The sequence below is a fragment of the Drosophila pseudoobscura genome, chromosome 3 (genome assembly GCF_009870125.1).
Source record: "Drosophila pseudoobscura strain MV-25-SWS-2005 chromosome 3, UCI_Dpse_MV25, whole genome shotgun sequence".
In the NCBI taxonomy this organism is placed as follows: Eukaryota; Metazoa; Arthropoda; class Insecta; order Diptera; family Drosophilidae; genus Drosophila; species Drosophila pseudoobscura.
The window spans coordinates 20,696,394-20,723,738 of NC_046680.1; the positions used below are offsets into that span (position 1 = coordinate 20,696,394).

General features: G+C 48.7%; 8 protein-coding genes and 1 non-coding gene across 14 annotated transcripts; 6 read left to right on the forward strand and 3 right to left on the reverse strand.

Annotated features, from left to right (window-relative positions):
* Positions 1 to 557: 557 nt before the first annotated feature.
* Positions 558 to 1,917, forward strand: LOC4805409 (guanine nucleotide-binding protein subunit beta-like protein 1). 2 transcript variants are annotated; one of them, XM_033379199.1, is made up of 3 exons: positions 558 to 799; positions 861 to 1,374; positions 1,417 to 1,590. In XM_033379199.1, exons 1-3 carry the CDS (start codon positions 662 to 664, stop codon positions 1,455 to 1,457), a joined length of 693 nt encoding a protein of 230 aa, XP_033235090.1. In that variant the 5' UTR covers positions 558 to 661; the 3' UTR covers positions 1,458 to 1,590. The 2 variants fall into 2 exon arrangements, with proteins under 2 accessions (XP_033235090.1, XP_001361814.1); XM_001361777.5 differs by having other exon boundaries at positions 560 to 799; positions 1,436 to 1,917.
* Sobp (Sine oculis-binding protein) lies at positions 1,911 to 13,626 on the reverse strand. Of its 4 annotated transcripts, none has more exons than XM_015185150.2 (4): positions 13,293 to 13,626; positions 11,759 to 11,914; positions 4,681 to 5,164; positions 1,911 to 4,020 (listed from the first exon to the last, which is right to left on the reverse strand). In XM_015185150.2, the coding sequence occupies exons 2-4, from the start codon at positions 11,867 to 11,869 to the stop codon at positions 2,102 to 2,104; spliced, it is 2,514 nt and encodes an 837-aa protein (XP_015040636.2). In that variant the 5' UTR covers positions 11,870 to 11,914; positions 13,293 to 13,626; the 3' UTR covers positions 1,911 to 2,101. The 4 variants fall into 4 exon arrangements, with proteins under 4 accessions (XP_015040636.2, XP_015040635.2, XP_015040632.2 ...); XM_015185149.2 differs by having other exon boundaries at positions 13,285 to 13,626; XM_015185146.2 differs by lacking the exons at positions 11,759 to 11,914; positions 13,293 to 13,626 and adding an exon at positions 7,482 to 8,156.
* Positions 13,627 to 14,920: 1,294 nt separating this feature from the next.
* TRNAW-CCA (transfer RNA tryptophan (anticodon CCA)) lies at positions 14,921 to 14,992 on the forward strand. The gene has a single exon. It is a non-coding gene; the product is annotated as a tRNA-Trp (tRNA).
* Positions 14,993 to 15,170: 178 nt separating this feature from the next.
* On the forward strand, positions 15,171 to 15,711 carry LOC6898946 (LYR motif-containing protein 2). Its single transcript, XM_002138871.3, has 2 exons — positions 15,171 to 15,346; positions 15,407 to 15,711. Exons 1-2 carry the CDS (start codon positions 15,305 to 15,307, stop codon positions 15,641 to 15,643), a joined length of 279 nt encoding a protein of 92 aa, XP_002138907.2. The 5' UTR covers positions 15,171 to 15,304; the 3' UTR covers positions 15,644 to 15,711.
* Positions 15,641 to 17,601, reverse strand: S2P (membrane-bound transcription factor site-2 protease). The gene is made up of 3 exons (XM_001361779.4): positions 17,387 to 17,601; positions 16,898 to 17,329; positions 15,641 to 16,833 (listed from the first exon to the last, which is right to left on the reverse strand). The coding sequence occupies exons 1-3, from the start codon at positions 17,459 to 17,461 to the stop codon at positions 15,820 to 15,822; spliced, it is 1,521 nt and encodes a 506-aa protein (XP_001361816.2). The 5' UTR covers positions 17,462 to 17,601; the 3' UTR covers positions 15,641 to 15,819.
* A 577-nt stretch (positions 17,602 to 18,178) lies between these two features.
* On the forward strand, positions 18,179 to 18,730 carry LOC26532399 (uncharacterized). The gene is made up of 2 exons (XM_015185151.2): positions 18,179 to 18,453; positions 18,519 to 18,730. Exons 1-2 carry the CDS (start codon positions 18,229 to 18,231, stop codon positions 18,708 to 18,710), a joined length of 417 nt encoding a protein of 138 aa, XP_015040637.2. The 5' UTR covers positions 18,179 to 18,228; the 3' UTR covers positions 18,711 to 18,730.
* Positions 18,731 to 18,873: 143 nt separating this feature from the next.
* Positions 18,874 to 25,119, forward strand: Sln (monocarboxylic acid transporter silnoon). 2 transcript variants are annotated; one of them, XM_001361780.5, is made up of 6 exons: positions 18,874 to 19,818; positions 21,738 to 22,716; positions 22,793 to 23,251; positions 23,306 to 23,911; positions 23,982 to 24,108; positions 24,173 to 25,119. In XM_001361780.5, the coding sequence occupies exons 1-6, from the start codon at positions 19,786 to 19,788 to the stop codon at positions 24,561 to 24,563; spliced, it is 2,595 nt and encodes an 864-aa protein (XP_001361817.5). In that variant the 5' UTR covers positions 18,874 to 19,785; the 3' UTR covers positions 24,564 to 25,119. The 2 variants fall into 2 exon arrangements, with proteins under 2 accessions (XP_001361817.5, XP_015040638.2); XM_015185152.2 differs by having other exon boundaries at positions 22,793 to 23,911.
* Positions 25,120 to 25,384: 265 nt separating this feature from the next.
* LOC6898947 (uncharacterized) lies at positions 25,385 to 26,140 on the forward strand. The gene is made up of 4 exons (XM_002138872.3): positions 25,385 to 25,648; positions 25,707 to 25,792; positions 25,843 to 25,981; positions 26,028 to 26,140. Exons 1-4 carry the CDS (start codon positions 25,540 to 25,542, stop codon positions 26,087 to 26,089), a joined length of 396 nt encoding a protein of 131 aa, XP_002138908.2. The 5' UTR covers positions 25,385 to 25,539; the 3' UTR covers positions 26,090 to 26,140.
* Positions 26,141 to 26,343: 203 nt separating this feature from the next.
* On the reverse strand, positions 26,344 to 27,095 carry Twdlbeta (Tweedlebeta). Its single transcript, XM_001361781.4, has one exon. It carries the CDS (start codon positions 27,026 to 27,028, stop codon positions 26,435 to 26,437), a length of 594 nt encoding a protein of 197 aa, XP_001361818.1. The 5' UTR covers positions 27,029 to 27,095; the 3' UTR covers positions 26,344 to 26,434.
* Positions 27,096 to 27,345: the final 250 nt, after the last annotated feature.

Genomic DNA, 27,345 nt, shown 5'->3' on the forward strand with positions numbered 1-27,345 from the left:
CGCATTTAGAGGCTTAATGATTTTTCGCTGTTAAGATTTAAGCCTATTTTCTTTTTGAGAGGCTCCAGTGAACGTCAACTGGATAACATTTCCGATGGGCTCTAATTTGCAGACAACCAACTGTTCAAAAAACACACCATTTGAATTTGCTGTGATGCGCGCCAACCACAGCGCCCTCTATTGCATTTGCGTCGCACACTGCTATCGATATAAATAAATCGTTAACATTTCAGTTGATTCGATTGAATTAAAAGAACCACAAAATGTTAAATTCAATGAAATTGCTTTTTGAGTTCGGTTTTTTTTTATCAATAAACTCAGCAGATCATAAAAGTTCAGTTAAAAATACTGAAGTTAGGGGATTTTTTGAATAAATTTTGTAAAATTGCAAGGTGCGCACGAACCTCACCTCGACATGTAAGGACAATATACTTTGAAGACAAGGTATATTAGAAAAAAGGGGTGGATTTTACCCTGCATGCGTTGGATTTTCTGGGCCGTTCTGCCTCTCGTCCATACCATCTTTTTCCTTATCATGTAGCAAATGTGTAGCAAGTGTGTAGTTGCCGTGTAGTTCGGGTCGTGTAAATTGTAAATATTGATAAAAACAAAACACTGTAAACCACGCACTTACAAATTTAATTTGTTAAACGATTTGATTATGGCTGTGCTACCACCAGATCCTGTGTTCAGCCTGCGTTCCCCGGACATGGGCGCCGTGAATTCGGTTTGCTTCCAGGAAAACGAGCGTCTCCTGGCGGGCACCATCAAGGGCAGCGTTTTCCTGTGGGATCTACAGGTAGGTTCCGTGCAAAACAAAAACAAATTGCCAAATCAATTCAAGCACGTTTCTGCTGCAGACAAATCGCTCGGCTCTGCACTTTGAAGTGGGCAGCGAGCCCATCACAAGCCTGCATCACACGTCCGACCGACTGGTGACCCAGGAGAAGGGTGGAACCGTCACGATGTTCTCCATAGGCAACAGCAGCTATGTGAAGGAGCACAGTATTCTGGGAAATCATCTGGGGTACTGCCGTTCAGCCCTTTATATGAATACGAGCAACACCAACGAGCAGCTTCTGTTCTATCCCTGCGAGGAGTCGTCCATTGGAGTGCTGCATGTGACGGACTCGGCTGCCCCCACCCAAATGCTTGTGCCTGACGATCCGCAGCTGCCCAAGCTGGGCAGCGTCACCTGCTTCAAGCCCTTCGACTGCGCCTCCTCACTGTTCCTGCTGGCCGGCTACGAGTCTGGGCACTTTCTGACGTGGGACATCAGCTCTGGTGTTATGGTGGATGTCGTCGAGCTGGCGACTGATGCCATGGCAGTGGACTATGACCCCATAACGAATAGAGGCATCGTTGGCGGTGCCTGTAAGTGTATGCCGGAGGTTCACTAGCGACTTTTAAATCTAGTTCTCCGCTTCACTTACAGCGGACAAGCTGACCACCTTTAGCTACCAGCGGCCATCCATGCAGCTGCAGCGCGGCTCGGAGCTGTGCATCAAGAATCCGGGCGTCAACTGTGTTCGCATTCGCGCCGACCAGAAGGTCTTTGCCAGCGGTGGCTGGGATGGTCGCATTCGGATCTTCTCGTGGAAGAGTCTCCGACCTCTGGCCGTGCTCACCCAGCACAAGCAGGGCGGTGTCATGGACCTGGCCTACTCCCAGCAGCCGGTGGCTATGTGGCGGGCTCCCATCATGGCGGCAGCGGGCATGGACGGCCAGATCTCGCTCTGGGATCTGTACAATTAAAAGGTGCTACCAGAGTAGTCACAAGTGCTACCTTCAGTTTGAGTTGTATTTGTTTAGCATGCAGCAGAGCACCCTGTAAGCTGCTCAGGGACTGATAACGTTATCCTTTTATGCGTAGACTAGGTGGAAACACACACAATTATACACATTGCAAATTAATAATTTAAATTTTGTATTTATTTCAATTTCATTCTGACTCTTCGAGCACTTTGTGCCTTCCGCCTTCCGCTCTCTATATTGCGCTTTCGCATACATATATTCAAGTCCAGTTTACACACATACACACGCCATTCATGGATAAATACGTACTAATATTTTGTAAAGTCTACTATTAAGTCTAATACATTTACTTTTTAGCTTTAGCATTGCCATGGTTGTTGCTATTGGTTATATTGCACTCTCCGTCCTCGTCCTTGGTGGGACTGCTGTCCTGGTTGTGGCCGCCATCGCCCGGCTCCAGCTCCCGCAGTGCCATCTTCTGGAAGTCGCAGTCAATGATCCGCTTGCGCTTGCGCAGCGGTCGACTGCATTCGGACGAAACGTTGCTGCCCGAAGGTGTCGCTGGAAATGACGGTGGAGCTGGAGACGATGTGGACGCGGTTGGCTCTTTGGTTTGGATAAGGGTCCGTTTGGTTTGCAGTCGCGTGATTTTTAGCTTGGGCAGTTTCTGGTTGTCCTGGTCGGCCTCCGAATGGGTTTCATCTCGGACAATGCAGTGTGTCTCAAGCGCGGTCGCATCAGTGGCTGGCGATGATGACGAAGGCGACGGCGAAGCAGAAGCTGAAGCTGGAGAAGCGTTCCCGGCAGAGGTTGTCTTTGGTATGGATTTCTTATCCTCATCGTCATCATTATCATTACAGTCATCATCAATATCGACATCTTCGTCTTTCTCCTTCTCGTCCTCCTCCCCCTGCTCCTCCTTGAGCTCTGGTGGAGGTTTCGGCTCCTCCTCTGGTTGCCCATCCTGATCCAGATCCTTATCACTCCTGGCTTTGCTGCAGTCCAGTGGCTGTGGCTGGTCCTCCCTGCGACTCGTCGTGGCACGCTCCTCGTCGAGCTGCTTCCGCTGCTCGGGTGTCAGATGCGCCTTGTAGAAGTCCATGACGGGCAGGGGCACGGGTATGGGTATGGGCAGCGGTATGATTATTGGATATGGCACCATCACGGTTACGGGCGGAACCGCACCCATCATTGCCGCGAAAGCACCAAGATGCTCTGGCACCTGTGTCGGCATCGGTAGCCCAAAGGGCGGAGGAAATCCCCGAGGCATCATGCCGTGCGGGGGCGGCAGGAAGTGATGTGGCGGCTGCGCGGGATGCCTTCCAAATGGAAGTCCCATCGGATGCCCATTGGGCGGTGGGGCAAAGTAGCTGGAAGGTATGGCAGTTGGGCCCCTGCCCAGGACCTGGGGTGGCACCACTGTGGGAGGCTGCTGCTGTTGTGGGTGGGGATGGGCCGGCTCTGGCATGGGGGATAATGGCGGCAGCGGCACACTGGATCCGGAAAAGTCTGCGCTGAGCGTCGGTTGGTGCTGCTGCTGCTGCTGTTGATGATGCTGCTTTTGGAGCATGCTGGCCACCGTCTCCGAACCGGAGGAGGACGATGGACCCCGTTGCGGACGCTTGCGGCGACCAGGCTTTAGTCCAGGACCCGATCCCAAGGAGTTGTGGTGCCGCTGCTGGGGTGGTGGCGGCGGTGGAGGGACTGCAGCAGCTGGCGCGGGACTCTTTTGGGCCAGCAGCTTGGACACGGGCGCCACTGAGATCAAGGGTTTGCTCGGATTGCTGGGCGGCGTAACGCTAGGCGAGATTCGCTTGGCGGTGGCCCCCGCCGACCTCTCGGCTGGAGGCCCTGGCGACACCGATACCGTGGAGGCTGGCGAGGCCGAGCGACTGCGACAGTTGCGCAGCCAGAGATCGGGCGTGATGAGACCCGCTTCGCTGCCCGCCTCCAAGCCCTGGTCCCGCAGGTGTGGATTCATGTCCAGGTGGGCCTGGGTCTCGTTGCAGAAGATCTGCATCTTGTACTGGTTGAGGCACTTCTCCGAGCAGAACTGCAGCTGCGAGGCCCCATCCTGGAAGTCCACATAGCTGACTGCATGGCGGACGTGCTTGCACCAGTCACAGGTCTTGGCCTTCTTAAAGCACGCCCTCCGGCTCTGTGTGAAGCAGGACTCCGAGCAATAGCGAGGTCCATCGCTGCTGGTCAGATAGTCTGGCGCGTTCTCGGCAATCGGTCGATGGCACCAGCAACAGTTGTTGAAGTCTGCAACGGAGATAAGCGTAAGATTCAACATTAGCAAAAGGTAGAGATGCTCCGCAAATGCCAAAGGCTCCTGAAAGGTACACCCACTGCTCCTATTTTCCATGGCATCCTTCAGAATACATTTAGAATTCAGCTGTTCCGCACCCAGCTCCTAGCATCGGTGGGGAAAGACTTTGCTTTCCGAAATTGTGCAAGCCATATTTGGAGCTTAATGAATCTGTTATTCGATAATGCAGGCAGCCGCATCACCGCCAGCGCAGCCCCCAAAATTTTGTTGGGAATTTATCAAAAGTTTTCAAGCTGCCTGCTCTCCGAAATGCTCATAACGGGAATGGGTGGAGCGTGGGGCCGACGGTGTGGCAGAGATGAAAAGTCCGACTTATCAAATTCCAAAAAGCAATAGACATGGAAAGATTTAGCACCCTCGTCGGCTTTGAAAACCCTCGCAAACCATAATTGTAATATCCTCAACAACAACTAGAAGCTGAAGGGAGATGAGTGGGGGGGGGGGGGGGGGGGGTGGCCACTCGAACATACTCTAATTTTGGCCACACTGCAGCCTGGCACTCAGAGCTTCGCCCGCACTCGTACTCGAATTTGGCAGCTGGGATCTCGAATTACTTGACTGTTGGCAAGCCCTCTGTGCTAGGCGGTACTCACCTATTTTCTCCTCTGTGGTCAGCATCCCCACTGTCGTGACCGGCTTGCCGATTGAGTTCGGACTTTTGGAGTCATCCTCCCGCGAGCTGCGCGTATCATGATCCGAGGGAGTCGTCGTCGTTCTGTTGCAATATTGAACGCCGCCCTTGCGCCCACACCCACTCCCACCGGCACCGGCACTGGCATTCCCATTTCCATTGCTACTGGTATTGTTTTTCGTGTTGTTATTGTTGTTACTATGATACGCGGCAGCAAGGGAGCTGCGACTGCTCCGAAGGAAACCAGTCCTCCTCCTCTCCAGCATCTGGTGCTGGTGCTCCTGGTCCTGATGGTGCAGGTGGTGCTGTTGGCTGGCCACCGCAGCCGCAGCGGCGGCACTCTGAAGCAGACGCGATGTCTTGGCGGTGAGATCCAGGCGATCCACGTCGACGCCATCGAAGCCATACCATCCGAGCAGCTCATTCATGGTGCTGTGAGCGAACTCCTGGAACAAGACAGAGGCAGAACGATGAGTTTCTAGAAATTGATGCCACAGTTTCGTGCTCCCCAGCTCCCCAAGAGCCATTCGATGCTCCCTCTGACTGTGGCCTGACCAAAACCTCTCGATAAGCGGCATGCAGCTGTAACTGGCGCAATCCAATACCCCAATCATTGTGTGGTGGCAGGTGTCTTCACTGAGTCGCGAAAAAGGACTGGTTCAAAGCAAGGGAAAAGAAACAAGGAAAGGAAAGTCGAGTTACCGAATGCTGAATGAAGAGTCTTATCATTGTTTAATTGCTTCAATCGGGGTCGTTTCTGAAAGGTATACTCTAAACCTCCAATCGTGGTGACCTTTAAACTTTTAGAGTCCAATTAATGCACGCATGGGCCCAGCACTGCAGTGACCGGGTAATCGATAGTGTTTACGTATCCCAGAAGCACACGCCCACACGCCAAACACCCACACGCCCATATGCATTCACTCCCACCTCCTACTTACTCTCCGGCAAGGATATCAATAGCCGTACGAGGAACGAAGGAATTCATTACGGCCAGCGGGCTGGATGTTGGTTTTTGGGGCGGGGGCGTGGTGGGTGGCATTTGCAACAAGGGTGTTGGCACGGATGCTGCTACGACATGGATAGCTAGCTGTCTCTGTGTTGCCTCTTCTTTAAAATTTAAGGGAAAGACTGTCTTAGTCTGGACCTGCCTTTGAAGTTGTCTCTTTAGGGCATACTCATTTGAAATTGAAACAACCCAAGGAGATATTTCTGTGTCCACTTTTGCGAGTTTTGTACATGCATATGCACGATATGCACCTACATGTACATATATGTACGTATGTATGTATTCTTGGAAGCTGAACACGAAACATTTCGCACAAGGCTGCGAGAGCTGCACAACCTCGGGATCGGGTTACATTGAAATTCTCGTATTTAAAGTTTTAGCCATTGCTGTCTGTGGCCAGAGGAGTGGCAGTGAGGTATACAAACTGTACATCTGTACAAAGGGAACTTAAATTTCAGAAAATCTTAATAATTCGCCTGCCAATCGCCTGAGACACTGCCCTTTGGTGCTTCTCAGGAATTCCACATTGTTCATACGCCATGTCGACACAAGCCTCGGTGGTATTCAAGGAAAATGACTACAAATTTGAGAACACTGAAAGATGATTCCCCAATTGGCGGAGGTCGAGGCGGAGGCGGAGGTGGACAGTGCAACCAGATGAGTCACCATTCCCTACAATCCCATACCATCCCACGAGCCAATAGACCAGTGATAGCCCCACTCCCCGGAATAGCTGTCCGATGGGACACCCGATACGGCGTGCAAATTAAGCGGTGCTGCCAACTTGCTGACAAATGCAAGTCGTCTAATAACTACCAACCCCCCTCTGACTCGCACTGCACCCGCACTCCGCACCCCGCTCCCTGAAATCCGCAGCAACTAAAGGCATGGTCGAGTATCAGTGACAGACGCATTCAGGCTTTGTCCGATGCCGTGAAAAGAGTATTAACAATTCGCACGATAAAAATCTCTGGGACGACGACTCGACTGCCTGGCCGTATCGATTACATGCCTCAGGTGCGACCTCGTCCCCGGGGGGAATGGGGAATCGTGTAGATCCGTGACCAGAGAGCAGGGGGCAGAAGGCACAAGGCAGAAGACAGAGAGCGACGCACGCTTGTCTCAAGTTCAGTTTTTCGCAGTTCGGAGTACCAACTGTGCGGTAATCGGAGGAGCGCAGCGTTGGAGGATTGTCCTTACCTTTCCGTTCGCCCGCTCGCTCTCCCTCATTATCCCATGCGCCATCTCCGTCTCCGTCTCCATCTCCATCTCCAACTTCATCTCGCTCTCGGAACCGCGCTCTGTCTCGGCTTTTAGTATCATTTGTCTGTTAATTTATGTTCGGTTTTTAATTTCTGATTTGTGCGTTCGTTCAGTTTTCCTGCTCCGGCTGCCTGACAGTTGCTCAACAGACAGACAGACTCACGGACGGATGAACGGGCTGGTATTCGAGGTGGAGAAGCAGACAGACACAGCCCCCAACAACATCCAATGCTGGGAACTTCAGCCACAGCACCAGCCACAGCACCAGCTCCAGCTTCAGCTCCAGCTCATTGCAGTCGACTGAAATTCTAAACCGAAATGCGAATAAAAATCAATTAATTAAAAGCTGAAATTGTATGCCGTTTGTTGTTGTTGTTGTTGCCGTTGTTGCTGTTGTTATTGCTGCTGCTGCTGGAGTTTGGATCTGATTCTGCCTGCTCTCTGTGGTATATTCGAGTGTTCGAGTATATACCATACCATTCCATACATACATTTACAATTCCAGTTTCAGACATCCACATCTGTTGTGCAACAAGATCTCGGCGGAGTCGGTTTTCCTTTCATTTCATTTCATTTCATTTCACTGTTTTTTTTTTTTTTTTTTTTTTTTGTTTCTTTCGTAATTATGTATTTCTGGAATATCTTGTGGGGATACATTTGCCAATTCCAATACTTGAACCGTTCCGTACCGTACACGTTCTGCTCCGACTGACTGTTCTCCGTTCTCTGTCTGCTTTTGGCTAGGGCTCTCGCTTGGCGCGGCTCAAGTTTGTTCAGCTTTTTTTCGTTTTTGCAAAATCTCAACTTACAAAAACATATCAGATTTTCATTTTTATTATGAATCGTAATGAACCGACTTGACGAGTATGAGACCGAGAACCGAGAACCGAGAACCGGGAACTGCGGACCGAGTGCTCAGTTTCTGTCTGGCAATAAGTAGTACTGGTACACTGAGCGAAACACTCAAAAATCTGGCCAAAGGAATGCCTCAACGGGAACAATCTCGTATCGATCGGTCCCTAGGATACTTCTGTAAGAAAACCTCCTTCATTTTTCTGACCTAGATACGGCCCAAACCCTATCTAAAGTAATCCGAGTGGGCTGCTTATCCCCACTGCATTACAGCACGGGAGGCCCCGGGCTATGTGAGTCGGCCACATTAATACACGTCTACGGTTACTGGCAAGGAAACCTAATAGAATAATGTAAAGTACACGACAACGACAACGACAACGACAACGAGGCTGGCAATGGCTAACGACTACAACTGAGAGAGAAGACACACAGAGTGGGAGGGACACAGTGGGGACGATGGGCGATGGCGAGGGAGAGGGAGAGCAACCCAATACGCTTATAATAACTTACCCTGAACCCAGTAAACTGAGCTGAGACGAGAGCTAAAACTAAAGCGAACTAAACCAAACTGCAACAGAGCACCCAGAGCCGGTGTCCGGACCGAACCCAATCGCAATCGCGTCGACACCGACACCGCCATAGCCATTGCCATACCACCCCAAAAATACGAGTATACGAGTACAATGTATGCTATAGGGAAAACAACACCCAATGGCAACAAATTCTAGAATTACGCTAGTTTTCTCAGACATCTCTATGTGTGTGTGTGTGTGGTGTGTGTTGGAGTCGAGCACAAAGTCAGTCGGTTTTTAGTTGGTTGTAATCGAATATCGATACCTCAGGATTGAATGACGCGCGTCCTTCTTTCGAATTCTTACATGACATACTTGGCCTTTGGCTGCTGCTGCCGTTGTTGTTGCTTCTGCGCCAGTTTTCAGTTTCTCTTCTCTTTTTTATGGTATTGCTTTTCTTTTCGTTGTTGTTGTTGCTGTTGTTGCTCTCTTGCAACTTGATATTTTATTTTATTTTGATGTGCGCACACCCAGTATATTATATATGTTGTGATATACGCCAGAGGGGGTATATGGCAGAAAGATTTATTTATATCGAAACTAATATTATATGCTCACTAAATCATTAAGATGGTATTTATCTGGAATCCCTATCTCCTCGATGCTCCCTGCCACTCATACAGACTACTCTCAATAGAATCAATGGAAGTGGAGTCCATCCACAGGTGCAGGACCGCTGCTGCTGCTGCCTAGAGTCGTGTTCCCTTGGATCCTTTGTTTTCCCATCGGTGGCTCGAATTAATTTAGCGCTCTATTAATTTGAGCCTCCACTGCTGCTGCTGCTGCTGCTGCTGCTGCTGCTGCTGCTGCTGCTGCTGCACGTCGCCTGCCACTTGCCTGTCACTTGCCTCTTGCTACTGGCAGCCACGTCATATGCTGCTTGTGGGTGCTTCAACAGGCAGGCACACAGGGTGCCTCATGTTACGGCCGCTCTTTGTGTCCGGGGCAACTATGTACTACGTATCGTCGTCGCTCTCTCTCCTCTCCAGCCCCAGCCCCAGCCCCAGCTTTGAGCTCTGGTTCCTGGTGTTTTGTGTAGAATTTATCATATTCTATTTTGTTTGTAATTCAATCTTCGGCGTTGTTATTAAAGTTCTGCTGCTGCGGCGTCATTCGAGCTGCGCTGCTGCTCCACCTTACCTCGCCCCCACACGCCGGGGAAGGCTCTGAGTGGCTGACTGGCACTGCCGGGCCCACGATGTCATTGCGCCCAACCCCCTCCTACTGTGTGTGTGTGTGTGTGTGTGTGGGTAACCCAATCCTGAATGCCCTGCGTCCTGCCTTGGGGCTATACGATCCCAGCAGCACTTAACTACTGGATGTGCAGGTGCTCAATCGACTGATGCCCCTGCGGCTGGGAATAACTAAAATAGTCGTACTTTAGATGTGGTTTAAATTTACCCCATTAGACAGACAGAATAATGCTAAACTTATGATTGCCATTGATTTCTGGCCCAAACATGTTATCCCCCTAGGTGGATATCCTAATTATAGGCAATCTATCGAGTGTATTCCTTCCTTCTTCCTTCTCTATGAATGAACACCTCCTAAGGCAACACACATTGTTTCCATTTATCAATCACATCACTCACTCCTACCTCTTTCCCTTTATGTCCTGTGTACCCCATATCCCTCTTTCATAACGCCCAGCCTCAGCTTCGCGAGACGACAGCGCCCTAAAGCGGAAACCTTGAAGGATATCGTCTTACACAGTCCTATCGAATTGCACCCATGAGGCGCGTTCCTGCTCCTCTCGCCGCTGCTTAATTGTATTGTGTGTGTTTTCGGCGTCCCCTGGATCCATTATACATTGTATGTATGTACATACCACAACTTTTCGGTGCCTTTCGGTGCCTTTTCAGCAAATGCAGCTTGTAATTATACAAGAAACTGACACTATTTCAGAGCAGGTGAGCATGGTGAAGGGATCAATTTCAATATTTTTAATTGATATCGATCTCGAAGGGGTTCCCAAGGTAAAACAAATACAAATCAATACAGCTGAGAGTTTCATTATTAGTAAGCACCAATTGAATTGGCTGAAAGAACCATTCGAAGTCCAGGTGAACATTTCTGATTGGATTCTGACCTAGTTCAAACTAGCCCAGACCTACTCCCACAACTCCTCAGTGTAATCGCACGATAACAAATCGTTTCCAGGTAATAAAGGCCCACTTTAACAAACATTTAAGCGGAGTATCCATACATCCATCCACCCACCCGACCGTGGGCACGCTCAGCTCAGCGCATATTGGGTTCTCAAGCAGCTCATTCATTATAAAAATTTGTTGTATTTTTTTTTTATTTTGTTTTTGTTTTCATTATGCTTTATAATAAGTATCATTGCGCGCAACTGCAGACCGGCGGCCATAATTTCGATTCACCGATCACATTTCACGTGCTGCAAAAATGTTGCTGTGGGAGAGTTTTTGTTGCTGTTGGCTGTAGCTGTTGTTATTGTCGTTGCTCTCCGTACCCGTGGCCGTCTCTGCGGGTAGATGGCTCCCCGTCTGTGGCATTAAATTAATTTTGCTCATTTGGCGGATAAGCACAGCATGGGAAGAGGCGGCGGTGGCGGTGGAAGTGGGGGGCGGTGTGCCTTTCTGCGTAAATATGCAACCCACTTGGACTCGGTTTCGGAATCGGATTCGGATTCGGACTCAGCGCAACTCCGCCGCTCAGTCATTCACTGGCGCACTCACTCGTTAAAATGATTATAAAAATTCATCAATATAGGGTTTCCGACCCATCGCGCTCAGTTTACATCCATGGACGAACATTGTTGGCGAAATCTCGTAATCGTAATCGCTGGCTGCAACTTCGATGCGAACTCCAATTACAAATGCCGGACCCAGCACTCCCAGCACTCCCATCAGTGGACTGGCCTTTTTGTTGCACTTTTCTAAATGCTCTCCAACATAAGCCACCATCATCATCCTTTTCCACAGAATAATTGAAATTGCAAATTGAAAACTGATACGATTCCGATGGTTTGACTCTGATTCTTGTTTTTCAGTATTTACTTGGAAATGCTCGAATTCTAATGATGTGCAATGTGAATAGCATATTTTAAACGCTTCAATTAATCTTTGGTATCTTTAGAACAAAAAAACTATCAAGGAAACGAAATGTGAGGATTTCAGCAAAAGGGAAACTGTAAGTCTTTGATTAAGTCCAATTACCGAACAATGGGGAAATGGGATAATCTCATAATAATGAGAATTACTCGTTTTCTGCGTGTGGGTGCTATTCACCTTTTCTGCCGACCAATTCGAAACCAATTCAAGAAAATGCAATACACACTGGCGTATAATTTGTGGTCATCTTCGACCTGCACTCACCTTGATCTCATCGCTGGGGAGTTCCTTTTTGATTTGCACGGGTCCGGCCACGTTCGCGGCGACACCCACGCTGGCATCCCGGGAGCTAGACGGGGACGTTTTGGCGGACATTTCGGCTTGGCCTGGAGGTGGACGGGGCGTGGCTGGAACACAAGACTGAAGAAGACAAGGGTCAAAGTGGATCCGCGTGATATCTACTGAGGGTGCTTCTATTGCAAGCAAGAAGCACGTATTTATAGCTGGCCAAGTCATTGATCTTGCCACTGTAAACAACTGAACTTTCGAGTACATCAATCACTGGATATGGGGGATACTCGTACGCGTACTCGTACTCGTGTGCTCCATCCTATACCATTCCATCCCATCCCATCCCATCCCCCATTCAACATAATTAATTACAGAGTCGCAGCGTCTCACAGTTTCAGCTACTCGTACTTTTTCGGTTCTTTCTTGGGGTCTCTGCTTTGCATATTGTTTCGCATCCATTGGATACGATACGCATGCACGATATATTTATACACCGCACCGTATTCTACGAGTATCTTTGTATCTCCCCATCTACATTTATGTATGTACATATGTGTGTGTGTGTGTGTATTAGTTTGTGTATCTGTGTGGTTGAGTGTTGTGCTGGCTTTGTGTTTGTGAGCATGTTCGCTTGGCGCGCACTTTGGTGTCTTGTAATTTAATACCTCGACGAAACGCTACCACCTATCCTATCGCATAACACACACAAGACTACAAATTCAACTTTATATTCAAATCCAAGCGAAAAGCACAGCAACAACAAATCATCGACGACGTATCTGTACTGTAGAGTTCAGAAGAAATCAGACGGAAAAAGACGAATTTGTTCGCCAACTAAAGGGAAAGTAATTGGAGTCCTGTCTGAATGCGCAGTGTGCATATGTCTTTCTTTGAAAGTTGAAAGATTGGTATTTCCCGGAAATGGACACTGTTTTGACCATATATAAATATCAGATCTATATATGTACATAGTAGGTACACCCTCAGGAGTGGTATTCAAGAATTATTCCACAAATCATATCCAATATCCAGTTGGGAACTGTTCCATTGTTAAAGGTTAATGTGTTTGTTCTTTATTCCATATCTCGCTCGCAATATATCTGCCCGATCTTCGTCATTCCTGATTGCCTTGCCCCATTGAAAACATTTCACTTTGCATCGCGATTCGCCTTGTGCTGCTTCTTGGTTTCATTTCATTTCATTTTATTTTCGCTTTGTTTTGCTTTTGAGAACTTTTCGAAAACATTTCAATATCCAACTCAAACCGAAAACGAAATGCAACTCAATGTGCACAATGGTTTCCAAATCATTATCATTTTATAATATGTATAATTCTTAAGGTTTTCGCGTTTTATTGTTGCTTTACTTGGGGCAAAAATTTTCCAATCCAATGCAGCAGCAGCGTGTGGGAAACACAAATATACGAGTATATTCCAAAAATAGCCTGATACTTTCAACATTATATTTTTGGTATGTTCCGCTCCTCACCCGTTCCTCACCCACTCACAATTGGCCTTTCCTCTGTGTCGTACTCTCGCTCTCGCCTTCGATTCTTTTCACTGTGATTCGAGTGTGCGTTTTCTTTGGATTTTCCGCTGTTACAACGAGCAAACGAGCGCTAACGTCAAGGAAGCTCATGCACCATGCTCATTTTCGTTTTCGTTTTCACTTTCCACACATATGCAGCACACACACGCCTTGGCGATGTTTCAAATTAAACCGTTTCCGATTCAGAAGCTTCTCAAAAACCGTTTCGTGCGCGCTCCGACAACCGCATGAACAACCGACAACCTCCGCGCTTCAGGAACATATGACGCCGCAAAGCCATCGGCATGCGGATTTTTACTGTCTCTGCTGCTGTTGCTGCTGCTGCTGGTGCTGCTGCTGCTGCTGCTGCTTCGTCGGCGCTGCTGTTGTTGGGTGTCTGCGTATGCGCAGCTGTGGGTCTGTTGGCTGATGACGTATGGCTGGGCTGCGGCCCCCACCCGCCCCGCTCTGTCTCTGTGATGACTAAGGAGATGTTTGCCGCCTCTCTCGTGGCTCTCGTGGCTCTTGTGGCTCTTGTGTCTTTGCATAATTATTCTGTGCTTTACAGTTAAAAATAAATTGCATCATTTCACCTGCCTTCGTTTTGTTCTGCCTCGGAAATGCACGGGTATGTTATGTCCAATTTCTGTTTTAATTTTGCACAAAATACTCGTGATGTCCGCTGACATGGCCAGCAGAGAGATCAGAGAGATTTCAGTGGGAAATTAATCTTGGGGGAAAATGCAAGTAATGTGGACAGAAAATAGTTCTGACATCCAAAAAGGTCATACATATAGAAATATGTACATATATCATATAACATAAAAGAGGCACTTTTTGGTCCTGGATTCATCTTCTATAGGGTCCCACTGAATCATAAGCTGAAGCAGAGCCCTGAAGCAGAGCCCTGAAGCAGTCTTAGCCCATCTGCGAACAACGATTAATACGCGTATGGGTATGACCATGGCACGGGCACAAAACAGTTGGCTATAGGCGAAAACTTACCATCAGGCAATACCAAGCACCAAGCACCACTTTCGATAGTACCAGTACCAGTACCGGTCGGTCTCGGTGCCAGTCCCTTAAGAGACAATTGAATCGCTTAAGTAGAACATCATAATCAACGACACAGCAGTGGGAACCAAAAGCAGCTGCCGTGTCACTCAAGAAACAATGCAATCATATAGATAAATGTAGCATTTAATGCAATGAATTTAAATTAATTTGAACAAGAGCCAGATAGATTTATTGTTAGATTGTGCTTCCTACGTGCGTGCCCCTCTCCGGAGGCCCGTGGTCGAACTAAACATATGAACGTTTGAAATACCTTTGACTTAGTCATTAGCGACAGTTGATGAAAATTGCAATTTAAACATTAATTGTGGCAAGCTTTTGGCTACCTTTACCAATTTATTGCATTTTGCCTCGTGGCCCAAAGTGTTTAATTTAAAGTATTTTCAATGCCCTTCTACAGATAAGAGATTTTTATCATCTTTTAATCTAAAATTTCCCTATTGAATAATTCTGAATGTATTTGTCTATAAATAGATTAGGAATAATAGAGAATTGTTGGTTCAACTCGTCTATTGGGACAGGATCATTTCATGTGACTCCGTGGCGCAACGGTAGCGCGTCTGACTCCAGATCAGAAGGTTGCGTGTTCAAATCACGTCGGGGTCAATTCGGGAAACATCTTTTTTTTTATTCATATTTCAATTATATAGTTTTTGCAATGCGGCATTAATTAATTTATATTTATTTGAATGATAGCACTAAAATTTAAATGATTTTTCAGTTTGAATCAAGTTATCAAACAATAATAATCGATTGTCGAATGATCGAAACCATCGCTATCATCTCTAACAAAGTAAACAGCTGGTGGAGCCATCTGTTAATGTTTTGATTTTGCAATTGATTGGAAAATGCAGAGAAAACTCTAAGAAAAGAGGACAATTGTGTGAACTACAAGCCAAAGGAAGCCAAGGAAATGCTATGATGACAAAGGTACCAAAAGTAGCCCTCACTTTAAAGCAGGTAAGCGGTTAAATCATCTGGGTGAAGGTATTACATGCCATGCGTTCCTCCACCACACAGTTTATGCTGCGGCAAGAAGTCTTGAAGCTATACCGGGAAATTTTTCGCACCATTCGCCAAGTGCCGGACAAACACAGCCAGGCGGAACTGCGGGCCTGGGCACGGCACGACTTCCAGACGAACCGTTCCCAGAGCGACGAGGTGGCCATCAAGATGCTGATGCAGCACGGGCGAAGGAGCCTGACTGAGCTGAAGACCAGCCTGCAGCTGAGCGGAGTGAGCGAGGAGGGAAAGTGAGGAAAATGCCTGTTGACTTTATTTTTGAGCTCGACAACAATACGAAAATAAATACGAGGTAAAACTAACGACTATGACAAAAGCTATCATCTTTGAGGTGCTACAATTCGCTGTGTATGAAAGTGAAAATAGCAGTCTAGCGTCTTGAAGTGGAGTTGAACTCCAGTTTCCAGATTCTACATAAGGGGCCTGAGAAAGCTGAGCCAGGCGACCTTGAGCAGGGCCAGGCCAAAAAGCAAGGAGCCCACGCTAGTGATTATCACCGATATGAGATCCCTCTTGGCATACTGGTCCACTTTTCCCACCAGAAAGCTGTGTATCACGGTGCTGGTGATGTGAGCCCCATCGAATCCAAAGCACGGAATGGCGTTGACTAAGGCCAGGCCAATGCTGAAGACCACGTTGTACTTAAGCAGCAGGAACCAGGCGTCCGGCCAGGCGGCACTCAGGAACCTGTAGCGCGGCACGAAGGCTGAAACCTCAACGGTGCGTGACACATCCCACGGATGACCCACATAGATGACCGGCGGCAGCTTTTCACCATTTAAATTCAGACGCTTGAACGTCATTATGGCTGTTATGTTCCGCATCAACGGACGCAGACAGAATCCCTCCGAGCAAAGGCCCGATGTGCAGTGCTCGGTGACTTCCTCCAGTGTGCGACGCACGTTGAGGCAAACATGCTGGGGCAGCTCCACAGGTACATCGCCGTTCACATCCTCCACCACCTCGAAGCAGCTGACGTTGGGATTCAGCTCGTCGCAGCATTGCAATTGTCCATCGACGCTGTGGTGAGAAATGGCGCTGCTTTCGTCGTTTAGCTGGATAAAGTCTGCGCTAACGCAATAGCCTGCCCTCTTCTTCATGGAACTGTACAAACAGGAGTGCCAGCTTTCCACGCTGCTTATTGGACATCCGTTCACCTGGGTGATGAGATTGTCCACTTTTAGTCCGCGCTCTCCTCGCAGCGCCGACTTCCGAGTCAGCTCCGTGACTATCACATGTTCGTTGTACACGAAGAAGGGGGACATGGTGATTCCTATCGTCGAGATGAGCAGGTAGCAGATGCCGGCAAACAGAAAGTTGTGCCAAATGCCCGCGCACAAGACGCGCAACTTCTTGAACCAGCGCAGGCTGTTCAGGTGGTCGTTCGAGAGCTCTGTGTAGGCCATCGGCAGGCAGAAAAAGAACTAAAAACGGTTTGGGATGTTCGAGAGTAATTTCTGATACTCATTTGCGGCTTTGCCGGCTTACCTTAATTCCGAAGCCAGTGACAGGGACATCCTCCAGCACAGCCGCCATGGCGTGACCCATTTCGTGGACCACCAGGCAAAGCACAAGAGTCGTAATGTAGTAGCCGATCTCCTCCAGCGGCAGGTTGACGCCAGGCAGCAGAATCTCCAGCTGTACTGGCATTGCCGAGGCATACGGGGCTGATGAGTCTGCCTCGCCGCCACTGAATATCGTGATAATGAGCAGGATGATGCCGATGGGCAGCAGTGAGAAGGTCAACAGCACGCCCACATTGAAGCTGGTGACCATGAAGTTGCGGGTGCAGCTGTTGCCGGCGGATCCCCAGCGCAGCAGCGCCCGATTGAAAGCGTTCGTGTGCCAGTGCAGGCTCATAAAGTTCACAGACAGTCCGGTGTTCTTCAGAAAGGCATCGTATGGGTAGTGCATGCAGCTCTGTCAAAGATAGGGCACATTCTGGTACAGAGTTTAACCTTTGACTTGGGGACTTACTTTGAAAAAGCGATCGAAAAAATATAGGACGCCGTAGAGGGACGTCACCACTACGAAGAACACCACAGGATCCATTTTGATGTCGTTTTGTGCGGGCCGGGCCCTAGAGGTTCATTGAAGACAGAGCTGGCAGCCGGAGGAATAGGAGCTGCAAGTGTAAATTTGTTTAATATTTTGCTCTGTTTTTATTTACATGCCGTGTGATCGACTTATCGACAAACTCAATCAATCGATATCGAATTGAAGTTCTATTTTACATATTCCTCGTTTTTGATCTTCCGTGGAATGTTACTAGCTATATAAAATATTTAGCCATGCCCACATAATTTTAAGCCATTGATAAATAAATTTTCTACAAAATTTCTCAGTTTTTGGTCCTTGCTTTTAGTGGGTTTTGGCAAAAACAAGGCTTAAACAAAATAGTTCAACAAAAAAAACACTCGCAATGTTGCTGGAATTTGAATACTTGATGCGTGTATAGGCCTTTGTATACCCTATTTCGGTAATTTCATATGAAGATAAAACGTAATTTAAAAAGAACTTTTCTCAAATTGATATGTTTTAGACATCTTGTATATATTTATCTCGATCCTCATACCTACGGAGCCTGGGATGACAAACATTTTCTCAATTCTATAATATCCTTTTCCCTAGGGTATGAAAATTAGTGTTGCCGGAAATCATTGTTGTCAACCAAATAATACCAAAATATACCAAAAGTATTAAAAACTCAATCTTATGATGGGTAGCACTGTTGCCGCGAATATTCAAATCCACTTAACTGAAACTTGTATTGGCTTTTCAAACACATTGTTAAATAACTCAAAACGATAAATTCAAGGATGTCAGAACTGGATATTGTACATCGTGCATTTTGGAGAAAATATTATACTGTCAGAGTAGTGACGGTTTTCATTGGAGGCTTCTCGTCAGTGATTGGTATATGGGCCGCATGCTTGTTCCTCACCGCGAAAGGTTCCCACAAGCAAAGCGTAAAGATCTTCTGGACATGTAGCTCAATTACATATTCCTTGTCTTCACTGCTGCTCGTTGTTGGCGCTCTGAACGTAAGATTACATTAATGATACACACAAACCGCACTTTGTTCAAAAATTCCCATTTTATTCCGCAGAATCGTCGGTACTTGTTTGTGCCCTGGGTAATGCTCATCCTGATGGGAATCGCCGCGTATACAATGGTTCTTGACTGGATAGTCCCAGTTATTATGTTGGCCCTACTACTGTCAGTGCTAATCAATTTTATATTCCTTGGAACTGTGATCTATCAGTACAGAGCGCTAAGTCGTCTGAATATTTTTCAATAAACATGCATCCTTAAAATAAACTACAAAGTACTCTGGGCGGTGGCACCGAAGGAAATGTTAGCGAGTGATGACTGTATACTCATCAGCCGCTCAACCAGGAACTATTCCTCCGACTGCCAGCATAGGCAACAAGCGGCGGCGGCGGCAAAATATGGCTAGCAAAACAAAACGAATAAAATGGATTTTTCTCTCTTTCTTCTTCTTTTACTATCACTCTCTCTCTCTCTCCTCGGAAACTCACCTCAAAAGCAGTCTAAAGGATGTGGACAAAGGACATCACATCGCAAGCTTCAAAGAGCAGCAGAACTTTCGAGGGAAAAGAACAGAAAGGAACAGACGTCTCTGAGTGATAATTTTCAAAGGACTCTTGGTGTGTCGAAAACTAATTTAATAAGCGAACGATACAAATATCAACGAAAGCCAGCGCTCAGTATTCTACCAGTCGAATTTTTATATTGCGTAAATCGGAAAGTTACTATTAAGTGAAATCAAGTGAAATTTCGCACGTATATCGATTTGTTCCAAAAACTGCATTTGTCATTTTGTCAAACACACACACACACACACCCGCGCCCACATAAAATTACACACGGAGAGTGTGCGCTTGTGCTGGTGAGCGGAAACGGAAGAGTCAGAGACAGAGACAAGGAAACCCCGGAAACAGCTGCTCCGACCACAAAACAGTGCAAACACCACGAAGCAACAATTGAAAGATGACGCCATAGAAGTTTCCTGGAAGCCACCAGCATCTCATTTCCCAGCATCAGTGATAGGACAGGCTTTCCAACAGCATTACCAGAAGATCCCACAAACACGATTCTGTGCCAAACGAGACGAGGACCACGACGACACGAACGGAGGTGGACAGACGGTGCAGCAGACGGGAGATTCAGAGGAAACTGGGCCAACCGGGGAAGGCCCGCGCTCCGCTCGGTATTTGTGCACTCGGTGGGTCCCACAGCAGAGACAACCCAATGCATTTGGGTGTACAACAACAACGCCCCAAGCAACACCAACAACAACGCGAGCAACAAGAGAAACATCAGAGGCGATTCAGGTTCAGTAAAGGACGCCAATGTCATCCCTACAGCGTGACTGGAATTTGCAGGTGAGTGGAGCAGCTACAGCTGCCTCCCATCTGTGGAGTGGGCCAAGCTCAAAGCTATTGAGGTAGCTGGTAGCGGCGGTGGCGGTGTCAGCAGCAGTGGCAGTGGCAGTGGAGGGTGACTTGGCTGCTTTGGTGAGCATGCGCCGAAGCCCGTGTCGTAGGTAAACATTGTAACCCAACCAGAGAATGGGTCAACATTACATATGGCCACATGCTGGCCATCATCAGCAGGTCAGCAGGCTCACAAGTGATCCATCTCAATGATTGCAAAAGAGTCCTGCCAAGCCTCCAGCGAGGTATATAGTTTCAGGTGGAGCCCAAGAATATCGCTATAGATTGGATGGACATTGAAGTGCCACTGCAAGCACTTTCCAGGTAACAAGAGTGGGAGAAAAGTACCCAATTAGAACGCTAGGAACTGCGCTTCTGTTGCCTGCTGCTGCTGTCATTTCACCCATCAACAAGTTGTGTGCGTAAGCCACCCACTGCCTTGACCGCTTATCGTGCAACCGCATCTGTGCCACATAAGCAACTAGCCCTGGCAGAGGGAAAGTTTTTCTTTTCACTGAGGCTGGGCCACGAAGGCCTTGAAATGTTGCGAAATTGAAAACAAATGGGGGTGTAAGCCTCCACTGTCCTGACAATTTAGGCCGGATTACAGCTGACAGCGGGAGCACAATGGAAGCCTAGGATCTGACATTCGACAAGGTCACTGGGCTGGGGGTGGTTCCTGGCTCGCTGGGATGCTGTGTGTGAGTCATACTGACTCCTCCTTATTAGTGCTGCTAGTCAGTTGACGTTGTTGCATTCAGCGCTTACTGTTGTATGCCCATTATTTACGCAACCATTCTACATGGTTATTTTCCGCCATCGATGTGGCACGTAGTTCATTAGCGGCACGTTTCGAGTAATCGACACCTGCCATGGCAGGGAAACTGACACCTCACCTGCCAAGGCCCACACACTCCTTGTTTTAATAAAGGCCCTCCCACTCGCATCGGCTTACCTGTCGTATACTTAATACGTCTTTGCCTAGTTCTCCAGTTCGATTTATGAGCGGGAGAATGATGCGTGTACACTATTCATAGATTGACAAATTGGGGATGCCGTAAGCTTTCTCGCGTGCTCTGAAAATTTTGAAGGTTAGATAAGATACGTTCAGATCTTATCACAGAGGCATGGTACGTATGTGTACCATCGCGTGGCACCATCGATGCCTTCGGTTTCTAGCTGTCGACCACCCTCGCCTTGCACTTGACCCTGAAGAGTCGAACAAACTGGCAGTTTATTGGCAAGGAGCGGGTGCCCCCCACAGACAAATGGAAAGTTCCCAGACGTCATGCCAACACAGCATGCACTTGCACCCAACTCGGGCTGGTTGTTGCATCGATTTAACAAGCACAAAGTACACGAAAAAGCAGGTAAATCTTCCCAGTCCACGGGTAATTACAATATCCAATGCAGGATGAGTGAATCACCAACCGGGAACAGTGCGGTGCGCTGCGAAGGGTGAAAGTTAACTCAATTAAAGCAAAGCAAACCCATTGCATATATTAGGGCGCTGCAGCGATGTCGTCTGGCTTGTGGTCTAGGACCTCGTCCGGAGATCGCGTGCTTTCGTGGCATTTCGCTTCACCACGCAAATTGGACTAAATGAGACTCTTCCTTGCCCCGCCTGCAGTCAATTTGTCAACAACTTTTAGATTTATGGCCATTTAATCAACTCTTTGTAGCCTTGAAGAAGGGTTTATAATATTGCCGAAAAGTAAGAAGAAGATGGGGGGATTTCCCAACTCTGTTCGTATGAGTTCCGCGGGCCCGTGATCTATAATGTAGAAATGTAAGCTCCATTTCTGGTAGAAATTGCACATTTTTATATCTTACCTATTCTACTCTCGGCTCCTTTCCTTTTCCTCTAGGGTTCCAGGGGATCGATTTACTGCGCGAGTGAACCGGACCCAGCTGGTGGAGTCCAGTACGAGTCGGGAGGGTTCATTCTCAACACGAAGCCAGCGGCCGGCTCCGGCGTGGCACTGGGATCGGGTGGCGGAGAGGGCGGCGTTGGCATCGAGTGCGGATCCCTCTTCTCGATCGTGTCAGCGCCACCCGCACCACTCCCCACAGTTCCCACCGTGGTGGTGCCGCTTGCCGAGCTGGATGTCAAGCAGATGGAGTCCCTGTGCATGCCCTCGATGTCGATGTCGCCGTCGCCCGCCCGGCGACCCGCCACACTCACCCTGGACGCCCCCTGCTGCCCACGCACCCTGCACGCCAGCTTGCTGGAGCACCAGATCTCCGAGCTGGAGGAGGACGACAACGAGAACCTGTTGACTGTCTCCAGTATCACGGCGAGGCCGTTGATAGCCAAATCGCACGAGCTGCGCAGCAGTCGAAAGACGCAGCAGTACGGAAACGGAATCGGAAACGGAAATGGATCGCAGACGGCAAAGAGCAAATGCATCCGGAAAGCCAAGGAGCGGGATCGGATCGTCCAGCGACGCAGCAAGCCACTGGCCAAGGATCGCGACTCCTCCACGACGACAACGGACAGCGGTGGGGGCAACCTGGAGCCTCCCGACGGCGGCTATGGCTGGTTCATCGTCTTCGGGGCCTTCTCCGTGCAGTTCTGGGTGGCCGGGCTGGTCAAATCCTACGGAGTGCTCTACGTGGAGATAATGGAGACATTTCCCAGCTCGACGGCCACCGTTGCATCCTGGATACCGGCAATTCTTTCGGCTCTGTGCCTGGTCCTCGCACCCCTTTCGAGCGCCCTGTGCCAGCGGTTCTCGTGCCGGGCCGTCGTCTTTGTGGGGGGCATCTTCTGTGCCATGGGCATGATGCTCAGCTACTTCGCCACCAGCCTGGTGCACCTGCTCTTCACCTTCGGCATACTGACGGGTGAGTTTTTGAAAACTGGGGTGAGAAACCTCCTTGTGGCCTCCTTGCAGTTTCCTAATCTCTTCCCTCACTACAGGCATTGGCGGAGGTCTCTCTACCACACCAGGCATCGTCATTGTGTCCCAGTACTTTGACACGCACCGCGCCCTGGCCAACGGCATCTGTGTCTCGGGCACCGCCGCGGGCAGCTTCATTCTACCGGTACTGATCAAGCATCTGGTGGAGAAATGCGGATTCCATGCCACCCTCCTCATCCTGGGGGGCTGCATGTTGCACGTCTGTGTGTCGGCGATGCTCTATCGTCCGATAAGCGCGTACACGGACCTGGGGCAGGCCCAGGCGCCGGAGGCCACTGAGAAGCCGCTGAACGAGGACATTAACCCGAGCACGACGGGTATTCTGACCACCTCCACATACCTGGACACCTGCGAGGTGGTGGGTGACAACGAGCTGAGCGACAAGTTCATCGAGCACCTGTTCCTCGAAGAGTCCAAGAACCATCTGAACTACTACACCAGCAAGCAGCCAGCAGCAGGTGAGTGCAATAGGAGCTCTGGGCAGCAGCCCTCACTACTGTTGCATTCGCCAGCACGACAAGACGACAAGTCGGCGCAGGAGAGCGACGACGAGGTGAAGGACATCATTGGCGAGACCACCTTCATCAAGCCCATGAAGAAGGTGCGCAGCTCCGGTCTGCTGCACTCCGTCGAGGACCTGAGCACCGACTCCACCTGGGTCTACCGCAAGCACTCCGGTACGGACTCGAATCGCGGCAGTCGTCGGCGACGCAATGTGTTCGCCAACGACGAGGTCATCTCGAAGATCCAGGCCCACCTGGAGAGGCCACTGTCGCCACCCAGCGTGGTCAGTCGCGGGCTCAGCAAGAGCATGGAGATTCCCACGCCGGTGAGCAACCTCAGCGAGCTGAAGCAGCAGCAGTTGTCGGACAGCGGTGGCATCCTCAACTCCCAGCTGGTGGAGAGCATCAATGCCGAAGGTGCGGCAGACGACGAGGACGACGATGATGATGATGAGGAGCAGCTGCCGCGCACCTGCTGCGAGCGTATCGAGATGTATCTGGACATCAGTCTGCTGCAGGAACCTCGATTCATCCTGATGACCCTCTCCGTCACCCTGATGTCCGTGGGCTGCCCCTACATGCTGTACTATCTGCCTGCCCATGTCATCTCCATAGGTGTGTGCCCCAGAACTGCTCCACTTCCACCTAATACCCTAACAGCATTGATGACTCTCCTCTTCCATAGGCTACAACAAAAGCGAGGCGGGCTATTTGGTGGCCATCAGCGCTGTCCTGGATCTTTGTGGGCGCCTGGGCCTGGGCTGGCTATCGGATCTGCAGCTGTTCGATCGCAAGAAGACCTACACCCTGTGGTATTTGCCGTTCTCTCATCAATATCTGCGCTTCACTAAATCTTGGCTTTAATTCATCTTTTAGCATTTTGGGCGCCGGCCTGGCGGTCCTCACCATTCCATTTGCCAAGACACTGATTCTGGTGGGTCTCTCCGCCGCCGTCTACGGCCTCTGCCTGGGCAGCTGGTACGTCCTGATGCCCGTTCTCCTGGCCGACGTCTTCGGCACGGACCGGATCAGCTCCAGCTACGGGCTGGTGCGTATGTTCCAGAGCATTGGTGCCATCTCGGTGCCACCGCTGGCTGGTCTCCTGCGAGACCTATCGGGGGACTATGAAATCTGCTTCTACTGCATGGGCTCCTGCATGGTGCTCGGCTGCACACCGCTCATCGTTTGGTCTATTCTGGAGGCGCGCAACCATCGCCTTTTCGTGCAGGGCGAGGAGGACTGCGAGGATGACTGCGAGGATGCCTAGGGATTGGAGTTACGAATTGTGTTACCGGTTACTAATTAGTTGGCTGTCGCCCCATAAGTTAATCGTGTTTTAGTAGCCAAAACGAAAAGAGAGATAACCAAAAGGATAATCATAGTTGAGTTCCTGAGTTTCAAAGTTGCGAATGCCTCACCGATTCTAGCCATTACCAATTAATAATTGTATTAGCCCACTTCTGTATCCTCAAGCCATCGATCAACTCCCTTTCCACTCTACATCTCGCACTCACTACTCTACACATATATTTATCTATAAAGGGATCTATGTATCCCCATAGCTTGTTATATTTCAGTTGAGCACGAACCAGATCGTTTGTATCAATATCTTGCCGCAGATGAGACGAGACTTGAGAAGAGATTCAAGCAAACCAACCTACTGAGCACCAAAACGTTGCGCAAAAAGAACTGAGTTAAAAAAGACATGAAAACACTACCCGTATATAATGATAACTTAATGATATAAAAGAAGCGATTAAGCAACATAAACCTATGGACTACCACGTATTTCCGTGCCCAAATAAATCAATATTGGAAAACTACATATAGAACTAGGTACGCATATACCCCATATCAGAACTGTTTCCACTTGTTTCGGTGGAGTGTTAAGTAAGTGCATAGAGAGGCTATGAACAGGTAATACGAGTACGGAGAGGGTCTATAATCTATAATCTATCACTACATCGCGTTGCATTAACCTAGTTGTAATATAGTTGTTGTGAGACATTTATCCATAAACGGAACTAACAAATAAACACAAAATCAAAATGGAAAAGCCTTTCAGTTTGACACATTCCCTGACCTGGCAATGACCCTAATTGGGCTTCATTTGTTATTCACACCACAAGTGTTGTAAGTACAAGAGACGTGATAAAAATTACCTGGAAAAAATAGGTAATTACCCAGCTAGAGCACGATTATGGTAGGCCTGGGCAACAAACTCAATTCCAAGCTATACGAAAATGATCTATGCGGATAATTGTTGCTGTTGCATGGACCTCAAGTGCGGCTGCATCTTGATAGCCATCGTTGAAGTGCTCATACGGGGAATAGATCGCTTTTTTGTGGAGTGTAAATCTGAAAAGGTTTATCTTCTTATATACCATAGTGTACGTGTTTTACCTTCCAGATGATACCCTACTCGGCTATGCCACTCTCATTCTGAGTGGCGTCTATGTCATAAGCTGCGTCTTTCTTCTGCTTGGGGCCGTGATGGTGGGTCATTAATTTATTGAAAATTATTAAGTAAAAATTCTTTCTTTCAGCAACTACGTATATTTCTACTGCCCTATCTCTGGATATGCGTTATACGGCTGGCCGCTTTGATCGGCGAGTTTATCTACTACTATCTATACACTGATGACATCGTCTATGAGTATTTATATTTCGATGTCTTCCAAGCGGGTAAGATGAAGGCGATAAAGGATTTCTTAGCTTCCTTTCATTTCAGTTTTAGGCTTATACTTCTGGCTGGTGGTCTACTCGTTCTATGATGTATTGAGAAAAACATAGGGCCTATTGCTCTGTTACTTTTTATTAAACTAAAAAAGAAACGCTCTCTTATTTTTTTTTTAATTCTCCTTATCCCAGAAAAGGAATCTTTGATGGCCCCACTCATATAGAATGCAATGAGTTCATTTCGCTAAAAATAAAATAATTATGGCATGGTGACAGCATTCGAAATCCATTTTAACTGATCAGATCCCATCCAGAATATTAATGCCCGAGTTACCAGACCAGACCTATCCCAACTCCATTTTCTGCTCTTTATCTTTTAAACCGTATTTAATGGCAACATTCGATTGCAAATCATAAATTATATATTTACATTTTTGGACTGGACTTTGCAACTTATGACTAGAACTGCTCCAGGCCACGGGGAGCGGGTGGGGCGCCATATTCCTCGGCGGGCGCAGCGGGAGGACCGTATTGGGGAGCGGGCTTCTGCTGCTGCTTATATTTGATGAAGTAGACCTCGGGCTTGCTGGGCTCGGTGGGGGCCGGCGAGGGCAGGATGACGGGCAGCTGCTCCTCGGGCTTCTTCACCAGCACGTACACGAGGGTCTTGTGCTCGTCCTGGACTGGTGGGGGCAGCACTTGGCGGACTGGCGTGGGTGGGTTAGGGGCCTTGATGAAGATGATCTTGTAGTGCTTCTTGGGCACCGCCGTCTGGATGGGGGCAGCGGCTGGATAGAATTCCGGCTCCTCTGGCGGCACATGGACGTACACGTTCTTGGTGACAATGGCCTCGGCTGCGGGGGCAGCGGGTGGACCGTAGAAGGCTGCTGGTGGACCGTAGACAGGCAAAGGTTGGGCCGGTGGTGGTGGACCGTATTCCTGTTGTGGGGCAGGTGGAGGCGGAGCTCCGTAGCGGGGCCTTGGCGGCTCCGGACGGGCAAGAGCCAGAGCCAGGCTGGCGGCCAGGAAGAGTAGGACAATCTGGGGCTTCATGCTGATCTCTCGTCGATAGTTTGTTCACGAATGACTCTATTGTGGCAGGTCAATCGGGCATTATATATGAGTGGAGCTTCCCCCAGATGGCGGACAACGTTTTCATAAGCCCCTTGGGTCTCTTTGCATAATATTTTCGATGGCTTCCCAATCGCCGTTACGCGTCCGAGCTGAATCCGCACTTGTAGCGCCGCACGATGCATACAAATGAGAAGACGATGAGCGGGGCAGGGGCAGGAGAGACGATGATTCGCATCGAAGCCATCGGAGCGCATTGTGCCCATTTTGTATATTTGGATACTGAAAACGAAATTGCA

Bases quoted from the DNA above. Each gene is read 5' to 3' on its own strand.
- LOC4805409 (XM_001361777.5), top strand. From the start codon at position 662: ATGGCTGTGCTACCACCAGATCCTGTGTTCAGCCTGCGTTCCCCGGAC. The intron at 800-860 runs GTAGGTTCCGTG...TTTCTGCTGCAG, and splicing joins TTTTCCTGTGGGATCTACAG to ACAAATCGCTCGGCTCTGCA. The intron at 1,375-1,435 runs GTAAGTGTATGC...CTTCACTTACAG, and splicing joins AGGCATCGTTGGCGGTGCCT to CGGACAAGCTGACCACCTTT.
- Sobp (XM_015185145.2), bottom strand. From the start codon at position 7,050: ATGATACTAAAAGCCGAGACAGAGCGCGGTTCCGAGAGCGAGATGAAG. The intron at 5,165-6,927 runs GTAAGGACAATC...GTCTTGTTCCAG, and splicing joins GCGAGCGGGCGAACGGAAAG to GAGTTCGCTCACAGCACCAT. The intron at 4,021-4,680 runs GTGAGTACCGCC...TCTCCGTTGCAG, and splicing joins GACCACAGAGGAGAAAATAG to ACTTCAACAACTGTTGCTGG.
- LOC6898946 (XM_002138871.3), top strand. From the start codon at position 15,305: ATGATGACAAAGGTACCAAAAGTAGCCCTCACTTTAAAGCAG. The intron at 15,347-15,406 runs GTAAGCGGTTAA...TCCACCACACAG, and splicing joins TAGCCCTCACTTTAAAGCAG to TTTATGCTGCGGCAAGAAGT.
- S2P (XM_001361779.4), bottom strand. From the start codon at position 17,461: ATGGATCCTGTGGTGTTCTTCGTAGTGGTGACGTCCCTCTACGGCGTC. The intron at 17,330-17,386 runs GTAAGTCCCCAA...TATCTTTGACAG, and splicing joins TTTTCGATCGCTTTTTCAAA to AGCTGCATGCACTACCCATA. The intron at 16,834-16,897 runs GTAAGCCGGCAA...AACCGTTTTTAG, and splicing joins TCACTGGCTTCGGAATTAAG to TTCTTTTTCTGCCTGCCGAT.
- LOC26532399 (XM_015185151.2), top strand. From the start codon at position 18,229: ATGTCAGAACTGGATATTGTACATCGTGCATTTTGGAGAAAATATTAT. The intron at 18,454-18,518 runs GTAAGATTACAT...TTTATTCCGCAG, and splicing joins TCGTTGTTGGCGCTCTGAAC to AATCGTCGGTACTTGTTTGT.
- Sln (XM_015185152.2), top strand. From the start codon at position 19,786: ATGTCATCCCTACAGCGTGACTGGAATTTGCAG. The intron at 19,819-21,737 runs GTGAGTGGAGCA...CTTTTCCTCTAG, and splicing joins AGCGTGACTGGAATTTGCAG to GGTTCCAGGGGATCGATTTA. The intron at 23,912-23,981 runs GTGTGTGCCCCA...CCTCTTCCATAG, and splicing joins TGCCCATGTCATCTCCATAG to GCTACAACAAAAGCGAGGCG.
- LOC6898947 (XM_002138872.3), top strand. From the start codon at position 25,540: ATGATCTATGCGGATAATTGTTGCTGTTGCATGGACCTCAAGTGCGGC. The intron at 25,649-25,706 runs GTAAATCTGAAA...TTTACCTTCCAG, and splicing joins AGATCGCTTTTTTGTGGAGT to ATGATACCCTACTCGGCTAT. The intron at 25,793-25,842 runs GTGGGTCATTAA...TCTTTCTTTCAG, and splicing joins TTCTGCTTGGGGCCGTGATG to CAACTACGTATATTTCTACT.
- Twdlbeta (XM_001361781.4), bottom strand. From the start codon at position 27,028: ATGAAGCCCCAGATTGTCCTACTCTTCCTGGCCGCCAGCCTGGCTCTG.